Source organism: Dendrobates tinctorius, unplaced genomic scaffold (genome assembly GCF_039654945.1).
Source record: "Dendrobates tinctorius isolate UK_male_01 unplaced genomic scaffold, ASM3965494v1 ptg000244l, whole genome shotgun sequence".
NCBI lineage: Eukaryota > Metazoa > Chordata > Amphibia > Anura > Dendrobatidae > Dendrobates > Dendrobates tinctorius.
In genome coordinates this window covers 1414017-1441666 of record NW_027361911.1, presented here as the reverse complement: position 1 = coordinate 1441666, position 27650 = coordinate 1414017, and the positions used below count along the sequence as shown (strand labels likewise).

Below are 27650 nucleotides of genomic sequence, written 5' to 3'. Positions count from 1 at the left end.
TCTCCAACAATATCGCAGAGATGACGACTCCCCAATAATATCCCCGAGATGACGACTCACCAATAATATCCACTGAGATGACGACTCCCCAATAATATCCCCGAGATGACGACTCCCCAATAATAACCCCGAGATGACGACTCCCCAATAATATCCCCCGAGATCACGACTCCCCAATAATATCCCCGAGATGTCGACTCCCAAATAATTTCTCCGAGATGATGACTCCCCAATAATATCCCCGAGATGACGATTCCCCAATAATATTCTCTGAGATGACGACTCCCCAATAATATCCCCGAGATGACGACTCCCCAATAATATCCCCGAGATGGTGACTCCCCAATAATATCCCCGAGATGGCGACTCCCCAATAATATCCCCGAGATGGCGACTCCCCAATAATATCCCCGAGATGGCGACTCCCCAATAATATCCCCGAGATGACGACTCTCCAATAATATCCCCGAGATGGCGACTCCCCAATAATATCCCCGAGATGGCGACTCTCCAATAATATCCCCGAGATGACGACTCTCCAATAATATCCCCGAGATGGCGACTCCCCAATAATATCCCCGAGATGGCGACTCCCCAATAATATCCTCTGAGATGACGACTCTCCAATAATATCCCGGAGATGACGACACCCCAATATTATCCCCCCTAGATGACTCCTCAATAATATCCCCGAGATGACGATTCCCCAATAATATCCCCGAGATGTCGACTCCCTAATATTATCCCCGAGATGATGACTCCCCAATAATATCCCCGAGATGATGACTCCCCAATAATATCCCCGAGATGATGACTCCCCAATAATATCCCCGAGATGATGACTCCCCAATAATATCCCCGTGATGACGACTCCCCAATAATATCCCCCGAGATGGTGACTCTCCAATAATATCCCCGAGATGACGAATCCCCAATAATATCCCCGAGATGACGACTCTCCAATAATATCCCCGAGATGACGACTCTCCAATAATATCCCCCGAGATGACGACTCTCCAACAATATCGCAGAGATGACGACTCCCCAATAATATCCCCGAGATGACGACTCCCCAATAACCCCGAGATGACGATTCCCCAATAATATCCCCGAGATGACGACTCCCCAATAATATCCCCGAGATGATGACTCACCAATAATATCCCCGAGATGACGACTCCCCAATAATATCCCCGAGATGACGACTCCCCAATAATATCCCCGAGATGACGACTCCCCAATAATATCCCCGAGATGACGACTCCCCAATAATATCCCCGAGATGACGACTCCCCAATAATATCCCCGAGATGACAACTCCTCAATAATATCCCCGAGATGACGACTCCCCAATATCCCCGAGATGACGACTCCTCAATAATATCCCCGAGATGACGACTCCTCAATAATATCCCCGAGATGACGACTCCTCAATAATATCCCCGAGATGACGACTCCTCAATAATATCCCCGAGATGACGACTCCCCAATAATATCCCCGAGATGATGACTCCCCAATATCCCCGAGATGACGACTCCCCAATAATATCCCCGAGATGACGACTCCCCAATAATATCCCCGAGATGACGACTCCCCAATAATATCCCCGAGATGACGACTCCCCAATAATATCCCCGAGATGACAACTCCTCAATAATATCCCCGAGATGACGACTCCCCAATAATATCCCCGAGATGACGACTCCCCAATAATATCCCCGAGATGACGACTCCCCAATAATATCCCCGAGATGACGACTCCCCAGTGATGTCCCACGTTTCTTAGTCTCCGCTTCTTCAGGGGGCGCTGTCTTCTGCGCTCAGTAAAGGAGACACGGACACTGAGCTGTTTGATTGGCTGCAGCGGTCACGTGCTGTAGATGTGACGTTGGTTGTTCCTGCACAGATGGAGCAACAATTATACCAGTATTTTAGGCTTTGTGCCAATGTATCCAGAAAATTTGTGCATGAAAACCGGTCTCCTTCCCAGAAAACGCGCGTTTCTTATGTGTTTTTTCCACGGTCTTATAGAAAATAGCTAAAAATGCGGCATTTTCCGCGTAATTAATGAGCATGCTGCGCTTTTTACCACGATGCGTTTTTTCGCAGAAAAAAAGCATCAATGTGCACAAAAAGTGTGGAATTCATTAAAATGAATGGGATGCTTCGTTTAAGCGATTTTTAAGTGTTTTAGCCGGTAAAAACGCTTAAAAAAACGCGAAAAAAAGGCTTACGTGGGCTTAAGGCTGGGTTCACACGTAGCGGAATTTACGCAGAAGTTACTACGAGAATTCCGGATTCCATTCTGCGGGAAAATTACATTTTAAATTCCCGTGATTTTCCCTTGGAAAAACTAGTGATTTGTAGGTGATCTGTAGCATCGCTTGGAGAACCGATTGACAGGTTGGTCACACTCGTCATACACAGTGTTTGACAAGTGTGACCAACTTTTTACTATTGAGGCGGCCTATGCAGCATCAGTAGTAAAAGATAGGATGTAAATAATAATAATAATAAATCGGGTTATCTTCACCTTTCCATGTCCCGCGCAGCATCCCCCGGCCTCCGCGATGCTCCGACAGCTCCCGGTCCCAGTGATGCCTTGCGGCAATGACCTTTGATGACGTCACGGTCTCGCGAGTACTGGGACCGGGAGCGTGGAGAGAGGCGGGACGCTGCGCGGGACGGCGGAAGGTGAGAATAACCCGATTTATTATTATAATTCTATCAGAGCCCGGAGGACAGTCTCCTCTCCTCCGGACCGTCTCCTCTCCTCCGGACCGTCTCCTCTCCTCCGGACAGTCTCCTCTCCTCCGGACAGTCTCCTCTCCTCCGGACAGTCTCCTCTCCTCCGGACAGTCTCCTCTCCTCCGGACCGCCTCCTCTCCTCCGGACAGTCTCCTCTCCTCCGGACAGTCTCCTCTCCTCCGGACCGTCTCCTCTCCTCCGGACAGTCTCCTTTCCTCCGGACCGTCTCCTCTCCTCCGGACAGTCTCCTCTCCTCCGGACAGTCTCCTCTCCTCCGGACCGTCTCCTCTCCTCCGGACAGTCTCCCCTCCTCCGGACCGTCTCCTCTCCTCCGGACAGTCTCCTCTCCTCCGGACCGCCTCCTCCCCTCCGGACCGCCTCCTCTCCTCCGGACAGTCTCCTCTCCTCCGGACAGTCTCCTCTCCTCCGGACAGTCTCCTTTCCTCCGGACCGTCTCCTCTCCTCCGGACAGTCTCCTCTCCTCCGGACAGTCTCCTCTCCTCCGGACAGTCTCCCCTCCTCCGGACAGTCTCCTCTCCTCCGGACCGTGGGAACCATCCGCACGTTCTGCTTACTTTTCGCATGGTGTGCACAGCCACATGCAGAACGCAGAACAATGCACTCCTATGTGGGCGGAATCACCGCGATTCCGCTAAATTAATGAGCATGCTGCGTTTATTACCGCGAAGCGATTCCGCCGGGAAAAATCCGCATTAGCGCAGCATTGCGGAATCCCATAGGAATGCATGGGATGCTTAATTTTCACGTTTTCGTGGCAAAATTGCGCGTTTAAAATCGCCGCAAAAACGCAAAGAAAAGCGCCGTGTGAACTCAGCCTAAACACGCAGCAGGCTCATTAATTTCTATCTCTATTCTATGTGAAGGTTCCCCGACGCCTCAAGGCCAGCAACACTGCTCCACCTGTGCAAGTCCTGAGCACGCGACCTGCTGGTGGGCCTTCAGGACTGGCGCTGGGGACCCTGCTCTATGAGGCCGCTCTGGAAAAAAACGCGCATTTTCTGGGAAGGAGTCTGATTTTCAGTCAGGAATTTTCTGCATAGGTGGGTACTAATGCAGTCAGTCTGGTGTCAGCCGCTTCTGCTTGTCTTGCAGCCGGTGGCAGCGGCTCAGTCACAGGGTCAGGCGGTCACTGTGATTAGGCGGAAACCAGGAGCCCGAAACAATGAAGAAAATTGTCACATCAAAGATGGCGCCGAGCTGGAGACATCACGTGATGTGCAGAGCAGCCTCTGGGAGCGCTCCAGATGGTCACCTGATCACAGTCTACCAATCAGAATACAGAAGTAAGGAACGAAGCTATTGCCCAGAAAAGGCGGTGCTAGAGCCAGAACGAGGGCTGCAACGCAGAAGGCAAGTCCTGCGGCGGACTGCCACCAACACAGAGCGGTGAGAGACTCCGGGAAACGCCGCTGCCACCCCGCTCTGACTATCGAGGAGGGGACACGAGCTGCCGGTGCCAGAGGAGGAGGGGGGGACACGAGCTGCCGGTGCCAGAGGAGGAGGGGGGGGACACGAGCTGCCGGTGCCAGAGGAGGAGGGGGGGGACACGAGCTGCCGGTGCCAGAGGAGGAGGGGGGGACACGAGCTGCCGGTGCCAGAGGAGGAGGGGGGGACACGAGCTGCCGGTGCCAGAGGAGGAGGGGGGGACACGAGCTGCCGGTGCCAGAGGAGGAGGGGGGGGACACGAGCTGCCGGTGTCAGAGGAGGAGGGGGGACACGAGCTGCCGGTGTCAGAGGAGGAGGGGGGACACGAGCTGCCGGTGCCAGAGGAGGAGGGGGGGACACGAGCTGCCGGTGCCAGAGGAGGAGGGGGGGGACACGAGCTGCCGGTGCCAGAGGAGGAGGAGGGGACACGAGCTGCCGGTGCCAGAGGAGGAGGGGGGGACACGAGCTGCCGGTGCCAGAGGAGGAGGGGGGGGACACGAGCTGCCGGTGCCAGAGGAGGAGGGGGGGGACACGAGCTGCCGGTGCCAGAGGAGGAGGGGGGGACACGAGCTGCCGGTGCCAGAGGAGGAGGGGGGGACACGAGCTGCCGGTGCCAGAGGAGGAGGGGGGGACACGAGCTGCCGGTGCCAGAGGAGGAGGGGGGGGACACGAGCTGCCGGTGTCAGAGGAGGAGGGGGGACACGAGCTGCCGGTGCCAGAGGAGGAGGGGGGGACACGAGCTGCCGGTGCCAGAGGAGGAGGGGGGGGACACGAGCTGCCGGTGTCAGAGGAGGAGGGGGGGACACGAGCTGCCGGTGCCAGAGGAGGAGGGGGGACACGAGCTGCCGGTGCCAGAGGAGGAGGGGGGGGACACGAGCTGCCGGTGTCAGAGGAGGAGGGGGGGACACGAGCTGCCGGTGCCAGAGGAGGAGGGGGGGGACACGAGCTGCCGGTGTCAGAGGAGGAGGGGGGGACACGAGCTGCCGGTGCCTGAGGAGGAGGGAGGGACACGAGCTGCCGGTGTCAGAGGAGGAGGGGGGGACACGAGCTGCCGGTGTCAGAGGAGGAGGGGGGGACACGAGCTGCCGGTGTCAGAGGAGGAGGGGGGGACACGAGCTGCCGGTGCCAGAGGAGGGGGGGGACACGAGCTGCCGGTGCCAGAGGAGGAGGGGGGGGACACGAGCTGCCGGTGTCAGAGGAGGAGGGGGGGACACGAGCTGCCGGTGTCAGAGGAGGAGGAGGGGACACGAGCTGCCGGTGCCAGAGGAGGAGGGGGGGACACGAGCTGCCGGTGCCAGAGGAGGAGGGGGGGACACGAGCTGCCGGTGCCAGAGGAGGAGGGGGGGACACGAGCTGCCGGTGCCAGAGGAGGAGGGAGGGACACGAGCTGCCAGTGCCAGAGGAGGAGGGGGGGACACGAGGTGCCGGTGCCAGAGGAGGAGGGGGGACACGAGGTGCCGGTGCCAGAGGAGGAGGGGGGACACGAGGTGCCGGTGCCAGAGGAGGAGGGGGGACACGAGGTGCCGGTGCCAGAGGAGGAGGGGGGACACGAGGTGCCGGTGCCAGAGGAGGGGGGGCTTCGTGGTCCCCGCGCTCTGGGGTGGGGCCCCGTGGCGTCCCCGCGCTCTGGGGTGGGGCCCCGTGGCGTCCCCGCGCTCTGGGGTGGGGCCCCGTGGCGTCCCCGCGCTCTGGGGTGGGGCCCCGTGGCGTCCCCGCGCTCTGGGGTGGGGCCCCGTGGCGTCCCCGCGCTCTGGGGTGGGGCCCCGTGGCTCCCAATCTGGGTGCGGTGTATTTTAGCTGCGTTCTGATCGCTGCACCGTGCCGATTTACCACAGCGGAAATGCGGTTGATAAACCTGCGCCATGTGTCGGTGTGCGCGGATGATCTCTAGAAATCCCTCCACTGTGCGGTAACATCCGGACGCTGCATAAATTCACCCCAATTCCTGATTGTGGGCTCGGACTTTCACAGGGACTCGGGCTCAGTGTCTTCTGACAACCGGACCCCTATGGGGAGTTCTGGGAGACAAGTTGTCACCACTCTCCATCCGACATCCAGGCTCTGGAGATGGAGAAAGATGGATGGAATATGTCGTCACCTTGTTCCTTCCGGGCAGAGAACACTCGGCGGCTCCTCACACATGAAGGTGGTCACACACAGCAGTAGATGGAGGCGTTACTGATGGGGTGTACTCACGTCTCCACCAGATAATGATGAGTTATACTCTAACCTCTGTCCTGTGATGGGGAGATGTTCTGTGAAGCTGACAGTTGTCAGAAGAAACTGCTGAGCGAACTGTGGATTAACATTTCCTTTTTTGTGGGGTGTACTCACTTATATTGAGCACTGTATATACTTATAATACAGGGGTGTACTCACTTATGGTGAGCTCCGTTTTTACTGTGCTGATGATACAGGGGAGTACTCACTTACAGTTGTGGCCAAAAGTATTGACACCCCTGCAATTCTGTCAGATAATACTCAGTCTCTTCCTGAAAATGATTGCAAACACAAATTCTTTATTATCTTCATTTAATTTGTCTTAAATGAAAAAACACAAAAGAGAATGAAGCAAAAAGCAAAACATTGATCATTTCACACAAAACTCCAAAAATGGGCCAGACAAAAGTATTGGCACCCTCAGCCTAATACTTGGTTGCACAACCTTTAGCCAAAATAACTGCGACCAACCGCTTCCGGTAACCATCAATGAGTTTCTTACAATGCTCTGCTGGAATTTTAGACCATTCTTCTTTGGCAAACTGCTCCAGGTCCCTGATATTAGAAGGGTGCCTTCTCCAAACTGCCATTTTTAGATCTCTCCACAGGTGTTCTATGGGATTCAGGTCTGGACTCATTGCTGGCCACCTTAGAAGTCTCCAGTGCTTTCTCTCAAACCATTTTCTAGTGCTTTTTGAAGTGTGTTTTGGGTCATTGTCCTGCTGGAAGACCCATGACCTCTGAGGGAGACCCAGCTTTCTCACACTGGGCCCTACATTATGCTGCAAAATTTGTTGGTAGTCCTCAGACTTCATAATGCCATGCACACGGTCAAGCAGTCCAGTGCCAGAGGCAGCAAAGCAACCCCAAAACATCAGGGAACCTCCGCCATGTTTGACTGTAGGGACCGTGTTCTTTTCTTTGAATGCCTCTTTTTTTTTTTTTCCTGTAAACTCTATTGTTACAGAACCACTCAGCACCCAGAATATGTTGTGCAGTTATATGTATATATAATAGGTTCCATGTGAGATGCATGTCCCTAATGTATCAGCAGTGTCCACCCTCCCCCCCACCTTTGTAATTCCCACAGTAAACATCCGCAGGCTCCGGCCACCTGCGCCTTTTGTAATGCATGTCTGGCCTGACGCTTGTCTATTGGCCGGCCCTCTGTATCTGTGTTATATATTCTGTGTCCTGTGAGTAAAGTGTTGTCAGACTGGAAATACGTGGAGAAGCAGTGATCTTTTATATGCGCCCATGTAACCAAGGAATTCAAGCCAACGCAGAGCGGACCTCCGAAAACACGGGGTGGTACTGAAAGAGGTACCCCAGCTTGGAAGACCACGTTACACGTGCTGAGTGGTTCGATAACACGGCTCCCCTTTTCAGCGACGCGATCAGCATACACAGTCTGATCCTCAACAGATCGGTTTGGGGATGACCGAAGTTTATGGGGTTGGTACAAGTTCCGTTTGTCGACTTAGTCCATCGGCGTTTTGTTTGCCGGGACTGTGGTGGATGGTGAAGTCCAGAGGTTGTAGGGCTAAACTCCACCGCAGCAATCTGGCGCTGTCTCCGGAGACCCAATTAAGCTAGACTAGGGGATTATGGTCCGTTAGGAGGGAAAACTGTCGTCTATACAAATATGGTTGCAACTTCTTAAGTGCACATACTACCGCCAGGCACTCCTTCTCGATGGCCGCATAGCTTACTTCACGGGGCAGTAGTTTCCGACTCAGGTAAGCTACCGGGTGTTCTTGGCCGTCCGGCCCGACTTGTCTCAGTACTGCCCCCTGTTATGAATGAGTCACCGTAGGAGACAAAAACAGAAATGCTAGCTAAGTCCAGAAAACCAGAGAAGTTGGCAGCTATCGGATTGCAGACCCCTGAACCTATCAACATAACTAGCAGTAGCCGTGGGGGGTTCCTAGGATGCCCTAGACCCCTCGATCACAGCCGGAGAATTAAATAGGCCTAAAGAAAGAAAGGGGAAATCTAAACTGCCCCAGAGCAGACCCCAAAGCAATAGGCAGCCCCCAACATATAATGACGGTGAAGCAAGATGAAAATACTAACACAGACAGAAAGATAGATGGGGCCCGAGCTAACTAGATAGAAAAGGACAGGAAGGTTGCTGTCTGCAATCCGTGAAAAACCCTATGAAAATAAGAGCCAACAGACTGACAGTGAAAAAGGCCCTGAAGACGCTAGGCTTCAAAAGCTATGTCAGTACTCAGGAATATTCTGAAGACACAGCTACAGGCAAAAGGAGATTCAGCTCACCCCAGAAGGGAATGGCAGAATACAGAAAAGCAAGGAGAACAAAAAACAAAACAAGAATGCTAACCGGCAAAACAGAAAACTTAGCTTTAGAGGAGCAGGAATCAGACTGGTGTCCTAGAAGTCCACAGAGAAATCACCCGCAGGGCAGAAGGGCGTCGGCAGCCTTATATCCAGTCCGTGACTCCACTCAGCCAGTCATCCTCATTAGACTCAGGTGCCTGATAATCAGGCTCATTACCTTCCTTTACCAGAATAGGGAGTTCACCAGACCTCAGTGACGAAGGGGAAAATGAACTCACAACAGCCCCCAATCCAAACATAGAAGCGTCTGTATGAACAAGGAAACGTGTAGTTGGATCGGGTGCGGCCAATACAGGGGTATTGGTGAGGGCGTCCTTTAGGTGGCGGAAGGCTTCCTCACACTCTGAGGTCCAGGTTACCAGGCGGGGTTGGTTCTTACGGGTAAAATCAGTGAGGGGCTTGGCTACGCTGCTGTAATTGGGAACGAATTTCCTGTAATACCCTGCTGTCCCTAGAAACGCCATGACCTGGGTTTTAGTGCGTGGCATGGGCCATTTGGCTATGGCCTCAATCTTGGCTGGTTCTGGTCGCTTTTTCCCACTTCCCACCCAATGCCCTAAATACTGAACCTCTGCTTTGCCCACGTGACACTTGTTTGGGTTCAGGGTGATTCCGGCCTGGTGGATCCTGTCCAATACTGTCTCTAGGTGATTTAGATGCTCTTCCCATGTCGCACTGTAGATGTCGATGTCGTCCAGGTAGGCACAAGCATAGTCCTGGAGACCATCCAGAAGCCGGTCAGCCAGCCTTTGGAAGGTCGCCAAGGCATTCTTCATCCCGAATGGCATAACTCGAAACTGGAATAAGCCGAACGGGGTGACAAATGCCGACTTGGGAATAGCGTCAGGACTAAGGGGAATCTGCCAGTAGTCTTTGCATAGATTGATGGTGGTCAAATACTTTGCCCCCGCCAGCCGGTCTAGCAACTCATCCACACGCGGCATGGGGTATGCATCCGTCACTGTTTTCTCATTGAGCTTACGATAGTCTACACAAAACCGTGTAGTCCCATCCTTCTTGGGCACTAACACTACGGGGGATGCCCAGGGACTATCTGACTCCACAATGACCCCTAAACGCAACATCTCCTGTATCTCTTTTCGCATCCCCTCTCGTACAGACTCAGGGACGCGGAAGGGGTTTTGTCGCAGGGGGGTCTGATCCTGGGTCTCAACCTTGTGTTGTGCCAGGCGAGTGTACCCCGGTCTCTCTGAAAACATCCTCTGTCGCAGCCTCAACAACGCCTCCGCCTGCTCTCTCTCCCCGGGGCCTAGGTCTTCACCCAAGTGTACCTGGTCCCATGTTTTAGACGGAGTCCTTTCCCCTCAGACATCCGGCAAGGGAAGTCCGGCTAAATCCTCTGCTTCAGGTGCACAGATGGCCACTACCTCTTCAGGGCGCTCCCGGTAGGGCTTCAGCATATTCACGTGGAACATGCGGATAACCCTGGGGTCGTCACAATCGGTGACATTATAGGTTGTGTCGGCTATTTTCCCCACTACCTGGTAGGGCCCCTGCCATGCAGCTTGAAACTTATTCTGCTTAGTGGGCTCTAACACCAGGACCTTCTGTCCTATTTCCAAGGTGCGCTCTCTGGCCCTCCGATTGTACCATATGCGCTGGCGCCGCTGGGTCGCCTGCATGTTCTCACGTACAGCCTGAGTCAGCTCCTGTAGGCGGTCCCGAAATTCCAGCACATAGGGTACAATAGGTAACCCTTCTATGAGGCCCTCCCCTTCCCAGTGTTCCAGCACTAAGTCTAGGGGTCTCCTTACCCGTCTCCCGTATACCAGCTCGAACGGGGAGAACCCCATGGATTCTTGGGGCACCTCCCGATAGGCAAACAGGAGGTGTGGCAAGAATTTCTCCCAGTCCCTGTAGGTCCTGGTAAAAGTCCCAATGAGCTGTTTTAATGTCCTGCTAAAGTGTTCACACAACCCATTGGTTTGCGGGTGGTACGGGGCGCTTCTAATGGACTATACGCCGCACAGCTTCCACAGTTGGTTGGTCACCTCTGCTGTAAACTGGGTACCCTGGTCCGAGATAATCTCCCGGGGAAATCCAACCCGTAAGAACACCTGGAGCAGGGCGGCCGCCACCGTCTCTGCCAGTATGTTAGGTAACGCAACCGCCTCTGGATACCGTGTGGCATAATCTACCACTGTTAATATATACTTTTTCCCTGACTGACTGGGTTTGGCTAACGGCCCTATCAGATCGACCGCTACTCGGCTAAATGGTTCCTCCACAATGGGGAGGGGGCGTAATGTGGCCTTGCATCGATCCCCCCTCTTGCTAATGCGCTGACAACTGTCACAGGTCTGGCAGTACTGACGAACATCAAAGGTTACCCCCGGCCAAAAGACGTTTTGTGTCAGACGATGCCTGGTGCGACTGACGCCGAAGTGCCCGGCCAAGGGTATATCATGAGAGATTCGCAGTAGCTCCTGCCTATACTTCTTGGGAACTACCAGCTGTTGTTTTATAGTGGGGCTCGTCCCTGTGTGGTGCTGCTCTGTGATCCGGTAGAGGAGTCCCTGCTTCCATACAAACTGTTCCCCTTCCATTACTCTCCCCTCCTGTGCCTTCCCACGATATCCCTCCAATAATAATAATAATAATAATAATCTTTATTTATATAGCGCCAACATATTCCGCAGCGCTTTACAGTTGAACAGTTTCAAACACAACAGTCATAAGTAACAACGTTAACAATACAATAATTAAAGCGAAATAAGACGACCCTGCTCGTGGAGCTTACAATCTACAATGAGGTGGGGGGGATACAAAGCACAGGTTTGTATTTACAAAGATGTATTTACAATGACGGTCCAGCCATCTTCAGGGGGTGGGGGTTAGATGGAGATAGTGAATGGGCTACACACACACAAACATGACTTTGATTACTGAATGTGATAGGCCGCTCTGAACAAATGTGTTTTGAGCGAGCGCCTAAAACTATGCAAATTGTGGATGGTCCTAATATTTTGGGGTAGAGCATTCCAGAGGATTGGCGCAGCACGGGAGAAGTCTTGGAGTCGGGAGTGGGAGGTACGGATTAGGGCAGAGGTTAGTCGAAAGTCATTTGCAGAGCGCAGCGGTCGGTTAGGCCGATAGACAGAAATGAGGGAGGAGATGTAAGGGGGTGCCGCACTGTGGAGAGCTTTGTGGGTGAGAACAAGTACTTTGAATTGTACCCTGTAATGAATTGGCAGCCAGTGTAACGACTGGCGAAGAGCGGACGCGTCTGAGAAACGATTAGCCAGATGGACAACCCTGGCTGCTGCATTAAGGATAGACTGGAGAGGGGAGAGTCGAGTGAGAGGGAGGCCAATTAATAGAGCATTACAGTAGTCTAGGCGGGAGTGGATCAGGGCGACAGTGAGAGTTTTTGTTTCCATGGTGAGAAAAGGGCGGATTCTAGAGATGTTCTTTAGGTGTAAGCGGCATGAGCGGGCAAGAGATTGTATATGGGAGTTGAAGGAGAGATTGGAGTCGAACATAACACCCAGACAGCGCACCTGCTGTCGGGGTGTTATTATGGTGCCACCCACAGAGAGGGAAATGTCAGATTTAGGGAGGTTAGTAGATGGTGGGAGCAGAAGAAGTTCAGTTTTGGAGAGGTTGAGTTTCAGATAGAGAGCAGACATGATGTTGGAGACTGCAGACAGACAGTCAGTGGCGTTCTGTAGTACAGCGGAGGTAAGGTCAGGGGATGATGTGTACAGTTGTGTGTCATCAGCATAAAGATGGTACTGAAAGCCAAATCTGCTGATGGTCTGTCCAATTGGGGCTGTATAGAGAGAGAAGAGAAGGGGGCCAAGGACTGAGCCCTGAGGTACCCCAACAGTGAGAGGAAGAAGAGATGAAGTGGAGCCAGAAAACAGAACACTGAAGGAGCGGTCGGAAAGATAGGAGGAGAACCAGAGAACCTCCAATGAAGGATCCTCAAGTAACTCCCTCTTAAATTCATCTGGGGTGGCCCAAGAAATGTGTCTGGCTATGGGAATACGTGCAGGGCTGGGATGTCTTTCCTGGGCCTCCTCTGAGTGTGATTCCGCCTCCGCAGCTCGAGCTTGTCTCCGGGTGGTCACAGGATAAGTCTCAGCCAGAGGGGCCACCGAGAATGTAGACAACATGGGCCCCAAGTCATTTCCCAGCAAGACGTCTGCAGGCAAATCCTCCATCAAGCCGACCTCAACAAGGCCATCCCCGACTCCCCAGTTCAGGTGAATCCTGGCAGTGGGCAGTCGATGTATGGCTCCCCCTGCTACACGGACTGCCACTGTCCGTTCCGTCTTCTCTTGGTCCCGGACAAGATGAGGCTTCACAAGGGTCAAAGTTGCTCCGGAATCTTAGTCCCTGCATACGTTTCCCATTAACCCACACGACCTGTCGATGCTGTTGTCGATTATCTGCCTGGGCTGCCTGCACGGGGTCTACTTCATGCAGTACTTCCTCCATCTCTTCCACCCCTTGGTTAGTCGTAGCCCCCAATGCCGGGTCAGCTTCGCCTTGGTAGCAGTGTACAGCAGTCCAGCTGAAGGTAGCTGTTCCCGCTTTTGGCCACTGGGTATGCTGAGTCCGGTTGGGGCATTGTCTTTGCAGGTGGCGCAGGTGTGGCATCGCGCCCCAGGGGGACTGTGGTAGGCCGGGTTTCTAGCTTATCCCCCTACAATCTTCGGTGGTTTGGGGCCCTCCAGGTCCATGGGCAGGCCCCTAGTGACCACCTTTGATCCGGAGAACTGCGGCCTCCTGGCATCATGATGTTCATCGGCCAGACGAGCGGCTTCCTCAAGAGTCGTTGGCCGCCTGTCCCGAAGCCATTCCTGTGTCTCGGGGTTTAGTCCATTAAAGAATCGTTCTAACAGGAAGAGCTGGAGGACGTCCTCCTTAGTGGTTGCTTGGCTCTCTTGTACCCACTGTAGCAGTGACCGCCGTAATTTACAGGCCCATTCAGCGTGGGTATCGGTTACGCGTTTTATAAGTCCGCGGAACTTTTGGCGGTAGGCCTCTGGTGTCAGCGCATACCGGGCCAAGATCACTTCTTTGATCCGCTCATAGTCCATACAGTCCTCATCAGGTACCGTGCGATAGGCCTCCGCTGCCCGGCCTGTCAGCTTGCTGGCCAGAATCTGAACCCGTTCCTCCGGCTTTACTTGATGAAGAGCACACTGCCGCGCAAAGTCCTGCAGAAAGCCATCAATGTCTTCCTCTGCCTCCCCCAACTGTCGGAAGGCATTGTACTGGATCTTTTTGAGGCTTACTGTTGAAGGTACCTGGTCGAAGGCCAGAGCTCCCCCTGCTCGCTGACTCTCCTCTCTCCGCTCTGCCATCTCCATCTTGGCCAGCTCCACTTTGGTCCGCTCTGCCATTTCCATCTTGCTAGCTCTATCCTGGTCCGCTCTGCCATCTTTTCCTTCTGATCAGTACGCACATCAGCCATCACCTCTCGTATGATCTCTACTGCAGGGTTTGGGCCAAAGAATGCCAGTCTGTTCTTTACCTCCCTCTGGAATTCGGTCTCCTCCACGTTCACATTGGGGGGCGCTGCACTGTCGTGTTCCATGATGGCTGCTATCAAATCCGCTTTTGTTTTGTTGCTTGCGATCAACCCTCGGGCTTCCACCAGATCTTTTAATGTAGTCCTCTTTAACTTCTGGTAGTTATTTTCCATTCATTCCTTTCCTCTTGTAGAAGGGGTATCAAATCCCGCTGGCTCCACCAGTGTAACGGGGACTTCCAAGTTGGGGTACCTCTTTCAGTACCACCCCGTGTTTTCGGAGGTCCGCTCTGCGTTGGCTGGAGTCTGAATGAAGGACGCTGGCTGGAATTCCTTTTGAGTGCATGGGCGCATATAAAAGTTCACTGCTTCTCCATGTATTTCCAGTCTGACAACACTTTACTCAGAGGACACAGAATATATCAGACAGATACAGAGGGCCGGCCAATAGACAAGCGTCAGGCCAGACATGCATTACAAAAGCCGCAGGTGGCCAGAGCCTGCTGATGTTTACTGTGGGAATTACAAAGGTGGGGGGAGGGCAGACACTGCTGATACATTAGAGACATGCATCTCACATGGAACCTATTATATTACTGCACAACATATTCTGGGTGCTGAGTGGTTCTGTAACATCTATGTTGATGCCTTTGCCCAAAAAGCTCTACTTTTGTCTCATCTGACCAGAGAACATTCTTCCAAAACGTTTTAGGCTTTTTCAGGTAAGTTTTGGCAAACTCCAGCCTGGTTTTTTATGTCTCGGGGTAAGAAGTGGGGTCTTCCTGGGTCTCCTACCATACAGTCCCTTTTCATTCACACGCCGACGGATAGTACGGGTTGACACTGTTGTACCCTCGGACTGCAGAGCAGCTTGAACTTGTTTGGATGTTAGTCGAGGTTCTTTATGCAACATCCGCACAATCTTGCGTTGAAATCTCTTGTCAATTTTTCTTTTCCGTCCACATCTAGGGAGGTTAGCCACAGTGCCATGGGCTTTACACTTCTTGATGACACTGCGCACGGTAGACACAGGAACATTCAGGTCTTTGGAGATGGACTTGTAGCCTTGAGATTGCTCATGCTTCCTCACAATTTGGTTCCTCAAGTCCTCAGACAGTTCTTTGGTCTTCTTTCTTTTCTCCATGCTCAATGTGGTACACACAAGGACACAGGACAGAGGTTGAGTCAACTTTAATCCATGTCAACTGGCTGCAAGTGTGATTTAGTTATTGCCAACACCTGTTAGGTGCCACAGGTAAGTTACAGGTGCTGTTAATTACACAAATTAGAGAAGCATCACAGGATTTTTCCAACAGTGCCAATACTTTTGTCCACCCTCTTTTTTATGTTTGGTGTGGAATTATATCCAATTTGGCTTTAGGACAATTCTTTTTGTGTTTTTTCATTTAAGACAAATTAAATGAAGATAATAATACCAAAGAATTTGTGTTTGCAATCATTTTCAGGAAGAAACTGAGTATTATCTGACAGAATTGCAGGGGTGTCAATACTTTTGGCCACAACTGTATGCTGAGCTCTGTATATACTGATAATACAGGGGTGTACTCACTTATGCTGAGCTCTGTATATACTGTGCTGATGATACAGGGGTGTACTCACTTCTGAGCACTGTATATATAGTACTGATTATACAGGGGGTGTACTCGCTTATGCTGAGCTCTGTACTGATAATACAGGAATGTACTCACTTATGGTGAGTTCTGTATATACTGTGCTGGTTATACAGGGGTGTACTCACTTATGCTGAGCTCTGTATATGCTAATACAGGGGTGTACTCATGCTGAGCTCTGTATATACTGTGCTGATGATACAGGGGTGTACTCACTTATGCTGAGCACTGTATATATAGTACTGATTATACAGGGGGTGTACTCACTTATGCTGAGCTCTGTACTGAATACAGGAGTGTACTCACTTATGGTGAGTTCTGTATATACTGTGCTGGTTATACAGGGGTGTACTCACTTATGCTGAGCTCTATATGCTGATAATACAGGGGTGTACTCGTGCTGAGCTCTGTATATACTGTGCTGATGGTACAGGGGTGTACTCACTTATGCTGAGCACTGTATATATAGTACTGATTATACAGGGGGTGTACTCACTTATGCTGAGCTCTATATATACTGATAATACAGGGGTGTACTCACTTACGGTGAGCTCTGTATATATCGTGCTGATGATACAGGGGTGTACTCACTTATGCTGAGCTCTGTTTATACTGATGATACAGGGGTGTACTCACTTATGCTGAGCTCTGTATATACTGTGCTGATACAGGGGTGTACTCACTTATGCTGAGCTCTGTATATACTGTGCAGATACAGGGGTGTACTCACTTATGCTGAGCTCTGTATATACTGTGCTGATACAGGGGTGTACTCACTTATGCTGAGCTCTGTATATACTGTGCTGATACAGGGGTGTACTCACTTATGCTGAGCTCTGTGTACTGTACTGATGATACAGGGGTGTTTTCACTTATGCTGAGCTCTATATACTGATGATACAGGGGTGTTTTCACTTATGCTGAGCTCTATATACTGATAATACAGGGGTGTACTCACTTATGCTGAGCTCTGTATATACTGTGCTGATATAGGGGTGTACGCACTTATGCTGAGCTCTGTATATACTGTGCTGATGATACAGGGGTGTACTGTTGTGAGCTCATCTGTTCATTCACCTTTTGTGTCCGAGGATCTCCCTCTTCTGGTGAAGGAAGGTAGTGAGGCTGATTTGGATGAAAGAAACCAAACACCTGATCAGGCGGCTTGTGACTGGGTAACAGGAACTTCAGACTGGATATAAGGCAGCCGACGCCCTTCTGAGTGGCTGGTGATTTCTCTGCTGGATTCTTGGAGACCAGTCTGATTCCTGCTTCCCAAAGATAAGTTTTTGCTCTGCTATTGAACGTATTAGTTTTGGTTTTGTTTTCCTTGTTTTTTGAGTTCAGCCATCCCCGGCCGGGGGTGTGCTGGATTCTTTTTCCTTGATCAGTGTTCTCTTTTGCTCTGATTCCAGAATATTCTGAGTGCTGATATAGGGTTTGAAGTCTAGTGACTTCAGGGTTTTTTTTGCTTAACAGTTGTGTTGGTAATATTTTTAGCAGGGGTTTTCTTGGATTGCAGACAGTAGCTTTTCTGTCCTGTCCTTTTTAGTTAGCTTGGGCCCCATCGTTTGCTCATCCTATCTTTCCATCTGTGTTAGTGTTTTCATCTTGCTTCACCGTCATTATATGTTGGGGGCTGCTTATTGCTTTGGGGTCTGCTCTGGGGCAGGCAGTTTTTCCCTTTTCTCTCTTTAGGTTTATTTAGATCTCCGGCTGTGACGAGGTGTCTAGGATCACCGTAGGAACACTCCACGGCTACTGCTAGTTGTGTGATAGGATTAGGGGTCTGCAATCCGCTAGTTTCCAACCTCTCTGATTTTCTGGGCTGAGCTAGCATTTTTGTTTTTTCCTCCTCGGTGACTCAATCATAACAGAATCACCAGCCACTCAGAAGGGCGTCGGCTGCGTTATATCCAGTCTGAAGTTCCTGTTACCCAGTCACAATCCACCTGATCAGGTGTTTGGTTTCTTTCATCCAAATCAGCCTCACTACCTTCCTTCACCAGAAGAGGGAGATCCTCGGACACAAAAGGTGAATGAACAGATGATCTCACAACAGTGTACTCACTTATGCTGAGCTCTGTATATACTGTGCTGATATAGGGGTGTACTCACTTATGCTGAGGTCTGTATATACTGATAATACAGGGGTGTACTCACTTATGCTGAGCTCTGTATATACTGTGCTGATATAGGGGTGTACTCACTTATGCTGATCTCTATATATTGTGCTAGTGATACAGGGGTGTATTCACTTATGCTGAGCTCTATATATATTGATAATACAGGGGTGTACTCTCTTATGGTGAGCTCTGTATATACTGTGCTGATATAGGGGTGTACTCTCATGCTGAGCTCTGTATATACTGTGCTGATATAGGGGTGTACTCACTTATGCTGAGCTCTGTATATACTGATGATACAGGGGTGTACTCACTTTTCCTGAGCTCTGTATATACGGATGGTACAGGGGTGTACTCACTTTTCCTGAGCACTGTATGATCTAATCTGCCCATGTGACCTCTGACTCTCTCCCTCTGGCCTCCAGGTGTGGGGCTTGTGCCGCCCCCCGCAGGTCATGGGTGACAGTCAGGAGGTCCGGCGGCCCGGCCTCAGGATGAATCTGCTGCTGCGGGGTCTTCTGCTCTTCCTGATTGGTGTCTTCCTGGCGCTGGTGCTGAATCTCCTGCAGGTGCAGAGGAATGTGACGCTCTTCCCCCCAGACATGCTCTCCAGCCTCCTGTCCTCCGCCTGGTGGGTGCCGCTCTGCTGTGGAACGGCTGCAGGTAGGTAGTCACCGGTGGGGGTGTTCACGCCGTCGGCGGAGTCACCGCTGTGTTCTGCCTCTGCAGCTGCCATCGGCCTCCTGTATCCGTGCATCGACCGACAGCTGGGGAAGCCGCACAGATTCAAGAGGGAGTGGTCCAGCGTGATGCGCTGCGTGGCTGTGTTCGTGGGCATCAACCACGCCAGTGCTGTATCTTTCCTGCTAAGGGGGGAATCATACACCTGTCCGTACACTATAGTGTATGTGATTGCCTCTCTCCCCTGGGGGTAGCGTGTGTGTATAACCACCCACATTCGCTTCGTGCATTAGGAGGCTCTGGCTGTCGCAGGGGTTACAGATTCGGGGCTATCTCCTGGATGAGTGAGATTTGGTGACAGGACAATTGTGTACAAGATAATTGTGTACGGACTATTGTGTACAGACAATTGTGTACAGGCCAATTGTGTACAATGACAATTGTGTACAAGGCAATTGTGTACAAGGCGATTGCCCTGTACACAATTGTCCTTGTACACAATTGTCCTTGGACACAATTGGCCTGTACACAATTTTCTGTACACAATTGTCCGTACACAATTATCTTGTACACAATTGTCATGGAACCGTGAGATTTGTGCCCCTCTACGGATTGTCATTGTGCTTTTCTTCTCCTTGACTCCTCTCATCAGAAGGTGGATTTCGCTAATAATCTGCAGCTGTCGCTCACGTTGGCCGCTCTGTCCATCGGGCTGTGGTGGACATTCGACAGATCTCGGAGCGGCCTGGGTCTGGGCCTCTGCATTGCCTTCTTCGCCACACTTGTGTCTCAGCTGCTGGTTTACAACGGCGTGTATCAGTGAGTGCCGCCTGTCGTGTGTGTTCGCTGTTGGTAGATGTCTCTCGATGCTCCTCCTCTGTTCTCTCTTTACCCTCACCCTCTGCATGTGCTCTCCATGCCCTCTGGGTGTTCTTTTCTGTGCTTGTGTGCTCTTTACCTTCGCCTTCTGTGTCCTCTCCTAATGCTCCACCTCTGCGCGCGTGTGTCCTCTCCTAATTCTCCACCTCTGTGCGCGCGTGTCCTCTCCTAATGCTCCTCCTCTGCGCGCGTGTGTCTTCTCCTAATGCTGCTCCTCTGTGCGCGCGTGTCCTCTCCTAATGCTGCTCCTCTGTGCGCGCGTGTCCTCTCCTAATGCTGCTCCTCTCTGCGCGCGTGTCCTCTCCTAATGCTGCTCCTCTGTGCGCGCGTGTCCTCTCCTAATGCTCCTCTGTGCGCGCGTGTCCTCTCCTAATGCTCCTCTGTGCGCGCATGTTCTCTCCTAATGCTCCTCTGTGCGCGCGTGTCCTCTCCTAATGCTGCTCCTCTGTGCGTGCGTGTGTCCTCCTAATGCTCCTCTGTGCGCGCGTGTCCTCTCCTAATGCTCCTCTGTGCGCGCGTGTCCTCTCCTAATGCTCCTCCTCTGTGCGCGCGTGTCCTCTCCTAATGCTCCTCCTCTGTGCGCGTGTGTCCTCTCCTAATGCTCCTCCTGTGCGCGTGTGTCCTCTCCTAATGCTCCTCCTGTGCGCGTGTCCTCTCCTAATGCTCCTCCTGTGCGCGTGTCCTCTCCTAATGCTCCTCCTCTGTGCACGTGTGTCCTCTCCTAATGCTCCTCCTCTGTGCGCGTGTGTCCTCTCCTAATGCTCCTCCTCTGTGCGCGCGTGTCCTCTCCTAATGCTGCTCCTCTGTGCGTGCGTGTCCTCCTAATGCTGCTCCTCTGTGCGTGCGTGTGTCCTCCTAATGCTGCTCCTCTGTGCGTGCGTGTGTCCTCCTAATGCTGCTCCTCTGCGCGTGCGTGTGTCCTCCTAATGCTCCTCCTCTGCGCGTGCGTGTGTCCTCCTAATGCTCCTCCTCTGCGCGTGCGTGTGTCCTCCTAATGCTCCTCCTCTGTGCGTGCGTGTGTCCTCCTAATGCTCCTCCTCTGTGCGCGCGCGTGTGTCCTCCTAATGCTCCTCCTCTGTGCGTGCGTGTGTCCTCCTAATGCTCCTCTGCGCGCGTGTGTCCTCTCCTAATGCTCCTCCTCTGTGCGTGCGTGTGTCCTCTCCTAATGCTCCTCCTCTGTGCGCGCGTGTGTCCTCTCCTAATGCTCCTCCTCTGTGCGCGAGTGTGTCCTCTCCTAATGCTCCTCCTCTGTGCGCGCGCGTGTCCTCTCCTAATGCTCCTCCTCTGTGCGCGCGCGTGTCCCCTCCTAATGCTCCTCCTCTGTGCGCGCGTGTCCTCTCCTAATGCTCCTCCTCTGTGCGCGCGTGTCCTCTCCTAATGCTCCTCCTCTGTGCGCGCCTGTGTCCTCTCCTAATGCTCCTCCTCTGTGCGCGCCTGTGTCCTCTCCTAATGCTCCTCCTCTGTGCGCGCGTGTCCCCTCCTAATGCTCCTCCTCTGTGCGCGCGTGTCCCCTCCTAATGCTCCTCCTCTGTGCGCGCGTGTCCCCTCCTAATGCTCCTCCTCTGTGCGCGCGTGTCCTCTCCTAATGCTCCTCCTCTGTGCGCGCGTGTCCTCTCCTAATGCTCCTCCTCTGTGCGCGCCTGTGTCCTCTCCTAATGCTCCTCCTCTGTGCGCGCCTGTGTCCTCTCCTAATGCTCCTCCTCTGTGCGCGCCTGTGTCCTCTCCTAATGCTCCTCCTCTGTGCGCGCCTGTGTCCTCTCCTAATGCGCCTCCTCTGTGCGCGCTTCCTCTCCTAATTTAAATTGTGTAAGGCTAGTTTCACACTTGCTTTTTTTTGCAGCGCGTTTTTCCCGCAAAAAAACGCATTGAAAAAACGCATACAAAAGCATACAACTGCTGCGTTTTTTTCAAGCATTTTTGAGCATGCATGAAAAAAACGCAGCGTTTTTATGCGTTTTTATGCGTTTTTATGCGTTTTTATGCGTTTTTATGCGTTTTTATGCGTTTTTATGCGTTTTTAGTGCGTTTTTACCGCGTTTGCGTTTTTTCCAACATTAGGTGGCCCCTCACACTAACCCAAACCATGACTTTACTAACCCTAACCCTGACCCTGACCCTAACCCTTAACCAAACCATACTTAACCCTAACCCTGACCCTAACCCTTAACCAAACCATACTTAACCCTAACCCTGACCCTAACCCTTAACCAAACCATACTTAACCCTAACCCTGACCCAAACCCCAACCCTAAACCCCCTTAACTAACCCTAACTCTAACCCAAACCCCTAAATTCCATGGTTAACAAAAAAAAACTCATGTGCAAAAAAACGCATACATGAGCATGCCAGTGCGCACATATGCGCATCCATAGGCTATAATGGCCATTTTTAGCGCAAAACGTGCGCATATGTGCGCATGCGCTTTTTTGCAGGGCCAAAAAATGCAACATGCTGCGTCTGGAAAATACAAACGCACACCCCAAAAAAACGCAGCGCATGAAAATCGCATACATGCGCTTACCAGCGCGCAGGTATGCGCACCCATGTTAAATATAGGGGAAAAAACGCATGCGCACATATGCGTTTTTTTCCAGCGCAAAAAAACGCAAATGTGAAACCAGCCTAACAATGATAAATTACACAGGGAAAAGTACTGAATAGATGAAGAGAGGAGCAAAAAGCCCTGGGCTGTCCTGACACCTGAGATGTGTTAGAAATTATGAAGCAATCCTGCCATTGGTGACAAATATCATCTGACGCCTATAAAAAGGTGTCTCATTACCAAGGGGCCACACAAACATCTCTTGATGGGTAACACCAGTGAGCTGTCTCAAGACCTCCACAACTTTATTGTTGTAAAACATCCTGATGGTATTGGTTACTGAAGCAGTTCTAAACTACTGAAGTTTCCAGGGAGTGCTGCAGGGGCCGTTATGTGGAAGTGGAAAGAACATCATTTCACCATAAACCTGCCATGACCAGGTGCTCCTCATACAGAGGAGTGAAAATAATTATCAGAAGTGTTGTCCATGAGTCGAGGACACCAGTGGAGAACTGCAGAAAGGCCTGGAATCAGAAGGTACATTTGTTTTGCAGAACACTACTCAACCTCCGTGGCCAATGTGCACACTTGTCATGCGACCCTCCATGGCTTGTGTAAGGGGAAACGTGTGAATGTTCTGGAGTCGCACCCCGACCTTCATCCACCGGAAAATCTGTGGTCAGACGTGAAGATCTCTCTTCACCAGAGGAAACGTAGAAGCTGACGGAGTTGGAGCAGTTTTGCCTCCAGGAATGGACAATAATCACAGTGGGAGGATGTGGAAAGTCCAGACTTGTCCAGAGCGACTTATAGCTGTAATTGCCGCCAAAGGAGGCTCTACAAAGTACTGACTTTAGGGGGGTGAATAGTTGTGCACACTGAAGTTCTCATTTATTTTGTCCTATTTGTGGTTTCCTTCACAGTTGTCGGCATGTTCTGTATATGAACTGAAGCAAACACTCAAAAAAAAAAAAAAAAGACATTCCAGGTTGTGAGGTAGCAACCCGAAAAATGTCAGGTGGGGAAGGAGGGTCGTGTGTGAATACTTTCACGAACCACTGGACATATGGTCTTGATGCTGTTCTTCAGTATGTACATGTACAGTGGTATGTAAAAGTTTTGGCACCCCTGGTCAAAATGTAATGTTATTGTGACCTGTTAAAGTACCCGGTCAGGAGGATTTTGCTCAGTGACTACACACAGCGTCAGTAACATAGTAAGGCCGAAAAAAGCCCTGTGTCCATCCAGTTCAGCCTATAAAATTCTGTCAGAGTAAATTCCCAGATCTACGTCCTTCTAAAGAACCTAACAATAACTGTCAGCTCGGCGCCGATCACACTGACACCTGGGGATGAAATCAGTCTTGTGGTTGTTGTGGAATCTGGATTTGTAGTTTTTAGTTAATGAGATTGTCGTGCTGCGGGGCTGTGGGTGGGGTTGAGTGACCTGTGGGCGGGCTGTAAGCACCCTGTGGGCGGGGCTTTGGTGCGCTCCCTCAATATTCATCCTTATGGCTAATGAACAGTCGCTGATCCCTCACTGACCCGCCCCCTAATTTACATACGGAATATAATGTGGTTTAAAGGGAATCTGTCACCTCGTTTTTTCCCTATGAGCTACCGCCATCAGGGGCTTTCCTACAGCATTCTGTGATGGGCTTGGCAGAGAGGAGAGGCTGGGGAATAACGGGGAGACAGGTGGATTAGTCAGGCAGCAGAGTTTAGGATAAATTGGAGTGGTGCTAGAGGGGAGGCCAGAGAGTAGCGTGTTTGCAGGTTCTCGGTCAAGGAATGTACGGATCCGGGAAATGTTTTTGAGTTCTAGTCGGCAGGAGGAGGCAAGGCTTGGTTATGTGGCTTGAAAGAGAGGGCAGAGTCGATCACCCCGAGGCACCGAATATGCGGGACTGGGGAAAGTGAGCAGCCATTGACACTGATGGATAGGTCTGGTGGAGTGAGATGAGGGAGAGATGATGAATTCTGTTTTGTCCATGTTCAGTTTTAGAAAGTGAGCAGAAAAAGATGAAATAGGGGACAGACATTGTAGGATTTTGTTCAGCAAGGAGGTGATGTCAGGTCCAGATAGGTAGATCTGCGTGTCGTCAGCGTAGAGATGATACTGCAAACCGTGGGATTCTGTCCCAGGCCGAAGGTGTAGATGGAGGAGTAGGGGTCCTAGAACTGAGCCTTGAGGGAACACCGACAGATGAGGTGGTATGGGAGAGGAAGACACTGAATGTCCGGTCTGTTAGATACCAAGAGATCAGGATAGGGCCAAGTCTGTGTTACCAAGAGATGAGAGAATCTGTAGCATGAGGGAATGGTCCACAGTGTCAAAGGCAGAAGACAGGTCCAGGAGAAGGAGGACAGAGTAGTGTCGCTTGGTCTTGGTGGTTAGTAGGTCATTGGTGACTTTAGTTAGGACCGTTTTAGTTGAGTGATGCGGTCAGAAGCCGGATTGTACCTGCTCAAAGAGGGAGGAGAGGTGGGAGGACAGTTCAAGATGGACATGCTGTTCCAGTAGTTTTGATGCATAGGGGAGAAGAGATATCTGGCATAGGAAGACACAGAGGAAGGGTCAAGGGATTGCTTTTTGAGGATGGGTGTGATTGAGGCATGTTTGAAAGATGAGGGGAAGACACCATTTGCAAGTGAAATGTTGCGATTGTTTAGGGTTGGGATGTAGACTGTGGCAAGGTTAGGGATGAGGTGGGACAGGAGCGGGTCAAGTGTGCAAATGGTGAGATGTGATCTTGACAGAAGGGTGGAGAGCTGATCTTCTGTCATGGTGGAGAAGCTGGTTTTGGAAGAGCAGGGCTAAGCAGTTAAGAGGGGCAATGGGGGCTGCGGGACAAAGCTTTCTCTGATGTTATAGATCTGCTGCTTAAAGAAAGAGGAAAGCCTTCACAAAAAATGAGAGGAGAGGGAGGAGGTGCTGGGGGACGGAGTAGAGAACTGAAAGTGTTGAAAATCTGTTTAGGGTTGTGAGGCAGGGCAGATAAGAGAAATGCGAAGTAAGTTTGTTTTACGGCAGTGAGCATGGACTTGAAGCTGGCGAGGGACTGCTTGTGTGCGATAAAGTGCTCAGCAGAACGGGATCTCTTCCATCTCTGCTCAGCAACTCTGGACGCCCGTCTCAGTTCTTTGGTCAGGCTGGTTAGCCAGGGTTAGCTGTTGATTGTACGAGTTTTGCTGTGCATGAGGGGGGCGGCCGAATAGAGTGCTGCTGTTCTTGTGGTGTTATATAAAGTGGCAGCAGCATCTGTGTCATGAAGGGAAGCTATGTCTGCAAGAGGGAGAAGGGACTCGGAGAGTGAGTGTAAATTGAGGTGTTTGAGATTTCTGCGAGGGTGAGTGAGTTTGTGGAGTGGGGGTTGCGCACTAGGAGAGAGGGAAGAGAATGTCAGTAGGTTGTGGTCAGACAGGGGGAGGGGTGAGTTAGTGAGATTAGTAAGGGAACAGAGGCGGGTGAAGATGAGGTCCAGCGTGTGACCATCTTTGTGGGTGGCCGCAGAGGACGATTGAGTGAGGCCGAAGGAGGCAGTCAGCTATAAAAGTTTAGAGGCAGCTGAGGTGGAAGTGTCAATGGGGATGTTGAAATCACCCATGATGGTGAGGATGTCAGAGAGGAAATGGAGTAGCGAGGTGGAGATGGCTAGTTCTGGGGGGCGATAGATGACAGCCAGCTAAAGGTTGGAGGGGGAATGGATGCGGATGGAGTGCACCTCAAATGAGGGATGAGTAGCGGAATTGGGAGCAGGTATCGGACAGGAGCATGCCAACTCCTCCACCGTGTTTGTTGCTGGGGCGAGGGGTGTGAGAGATTGAATCCGCCATAAGAAAGTGCAGCTGGAGAGGCTGAGTCAGAGGGGGGTGAGCCAGGCTAGTGATGGCAAGGAAGGAGAGTTTGTTGGTAACAAAGAGGTCATGGATAAACGACAGCTTGTTGCAGACAGAGCGTGCGTTCCATAGTGCTCTAGGTAGGGGGTTGGGGGAGTGGGGGCTGGATGAATGGGTGTGAGGTTATCATGGCTGCAAAAAGGTGTAGAGGGTCGTAGCAGGGTGCTAGAAATGTGTGGAGATGTGCTGAGGTGGACCAGGATTTTGGGATACTTCACCAGCAATGAGGAGTAACAGAGCGTTAGAAGGTGGGAGCAGGATAGGACGTGATATGGCCGTGTGTGTCAGGAGAAAAAGGATTGTATATCGAGTCTAATTCAAAGTAATGTACTTCCAAATCTGTACTTTGAAAGATGTAATTTGAAAGATGCCTGGATCAGACATAGTCTGGATCAGACTCATGGGAAAAATGCTGCAGATCCGCACAAAGAATTGACATGCTGCGGAACATTAAAAGCTGTGAATCAGGACAGAATTTTCCGCAGCATGTGCACACCAATTCTGGATTCCTATTGCTTAACCTTGCTTGTGCGATCATTTGCGGATTTAGTGCATTTCCACGCAGAGAAAAACTGCGGATCCGCAATGTGTGCACATAGCCTAACTGTTCACAGTAACAGTAATTTTGACCAGGGGTGCACAAACTTTTCCATGCCGCTGTATATATACTCTTGAGGCTTTTCCTCGTGTGGGTATGTATACTTTTCAGGCTGGTCCTTTTGTGTGTGTGTATGCTTACATGCTCGTCTGACAGCCTCCTGTCTCGGCAGGTACACCTCTCCGGACTTCCTGTACGTGCGCTCCTGGCTGCCTTGTATATTTTTTGCTGGTGGGATCACGATGGGGAATATTGGCCGTCAGCTGGAGATGGTGGGTTGTGTCCTGTAGTAGATGTGGCTCTGCACCTCGTCTCTGACTTACTGTCTGCTATCTTCCATTTCAGTATGAGTGGAAATCTGTCATGGAGAAGTCTCATAAGGACTAAGGAGACAGCGAGCGCTGTGACAAGTGCGACGACCTCTGGAGATTGTGACTTACTGCAATCTGTGATTGCTTCTTTTGCAAGATTACCCCTTGTTTTGGGGATGGTACTGGACATTTTGAGGCTTGAAAAGACTTACCCATCCCCCCACTATGGTGGGATGATAGACTGTTTTTTTTAGTGACTGGCGTGATGTGATGTCCTGATGTGTCATTTATATTGTCATCAGCATCACACTGCGTGAACAGTGGCAGCGAGTATCTTCAATCATCAAATCCTTGCCACTGCTAATAAGACATTGACCAATGGTGATCGGTGCTTGTGATCTGTCCATGAATAAAACCACCGCCATAATCATGTGAGCTGGAGCTGTGAGCGTGTCCACATAGAGACCAGCATCTGTGAGCGTGTCCACATAGAGCAGGAGCGCTATGATCATGTGACCAGCAGCTATGGGGATGTCCACATAGAATAGGAGCTCTACGATTATGTGACCGGGAGCTGTGGGGGGTGTCCGCGTAGAATAGGAGTAGTACGATCACGTGACTGGGAGCTGTGGGGGTGTTTTGCGTAGAATAGGAGCGCTACGATCACGTGACCAGCATCTGAGGGGGTGTCCGCGTAGAA

General features: G+C 51.4%; 1 protein-coding gene across 2 annotated transcripts; it reads left to right on the top strand.

The window, feature by feature from the left end:
• The first annotated feature begins 3978 nt into the window (after window positions 1-3978).
• LOC141060749 (insulin-induced gene 2 protein) lies at window positions 3979-27385 on the top strand. Of its 2 annotated transcripts, none has more exons than XM_073557098.1 (6): window positions 3979-4120; window positions 18465-18702; window positions 18769-18893; window positions 19373-19539; window positions 26812-26911; window positions 26985-27385. In XM_073557098.1, exons 2-6 carry the CDS (start codon window positions 18495-18497, stop codon window positions 27024-27026), a joined length of 642 nt encoding a protein of 213 aa, XP_073413199.1. In that variant the 5' UTR covers window positions 3979-4120; window positions 18465-18494; the 3' UTR covers window positions 27027-27385. The 2 variants fall into 2 exon arrangements, with proteins under 2 accessions (XP_073413199.1, XP_073413198.1); XM_073557097.1 differs by having other exon boundaries at window positions 4002-4156.
• The last annotated feature ends 265 nt before the right edge of the window (window positions 27386-27650 follow it).

What these genes read in the sequence shown, in the direction of transcription:
- LOC141060749 (XM_073557098.1), top strand. Translation starts at nt 18,495, where the DNA reads ATGGGTGACAGTCAGGAGGTCCGGCGGCCCGGCCTCAGGATGAATCTG. An exon ending in CTGCTGTGGAACGGCTGCAG is followed by an intron (nt 18,703 to 18,768) that starts GTAGGTAGTCAC and finishes CTGCCTCTGCAG; the next exon opens with CTGCCATCGGCCTCCTGTAT. An exon ending in TTGGCCGTCAGCTGGAGATG is followed by an intron (nt 26,912 to 26,984) that starts GTGGGTTGTGTC and finishes CTTCCATTTCAG; the next exon opens with TATGAGTGGAAATCTGTCAT.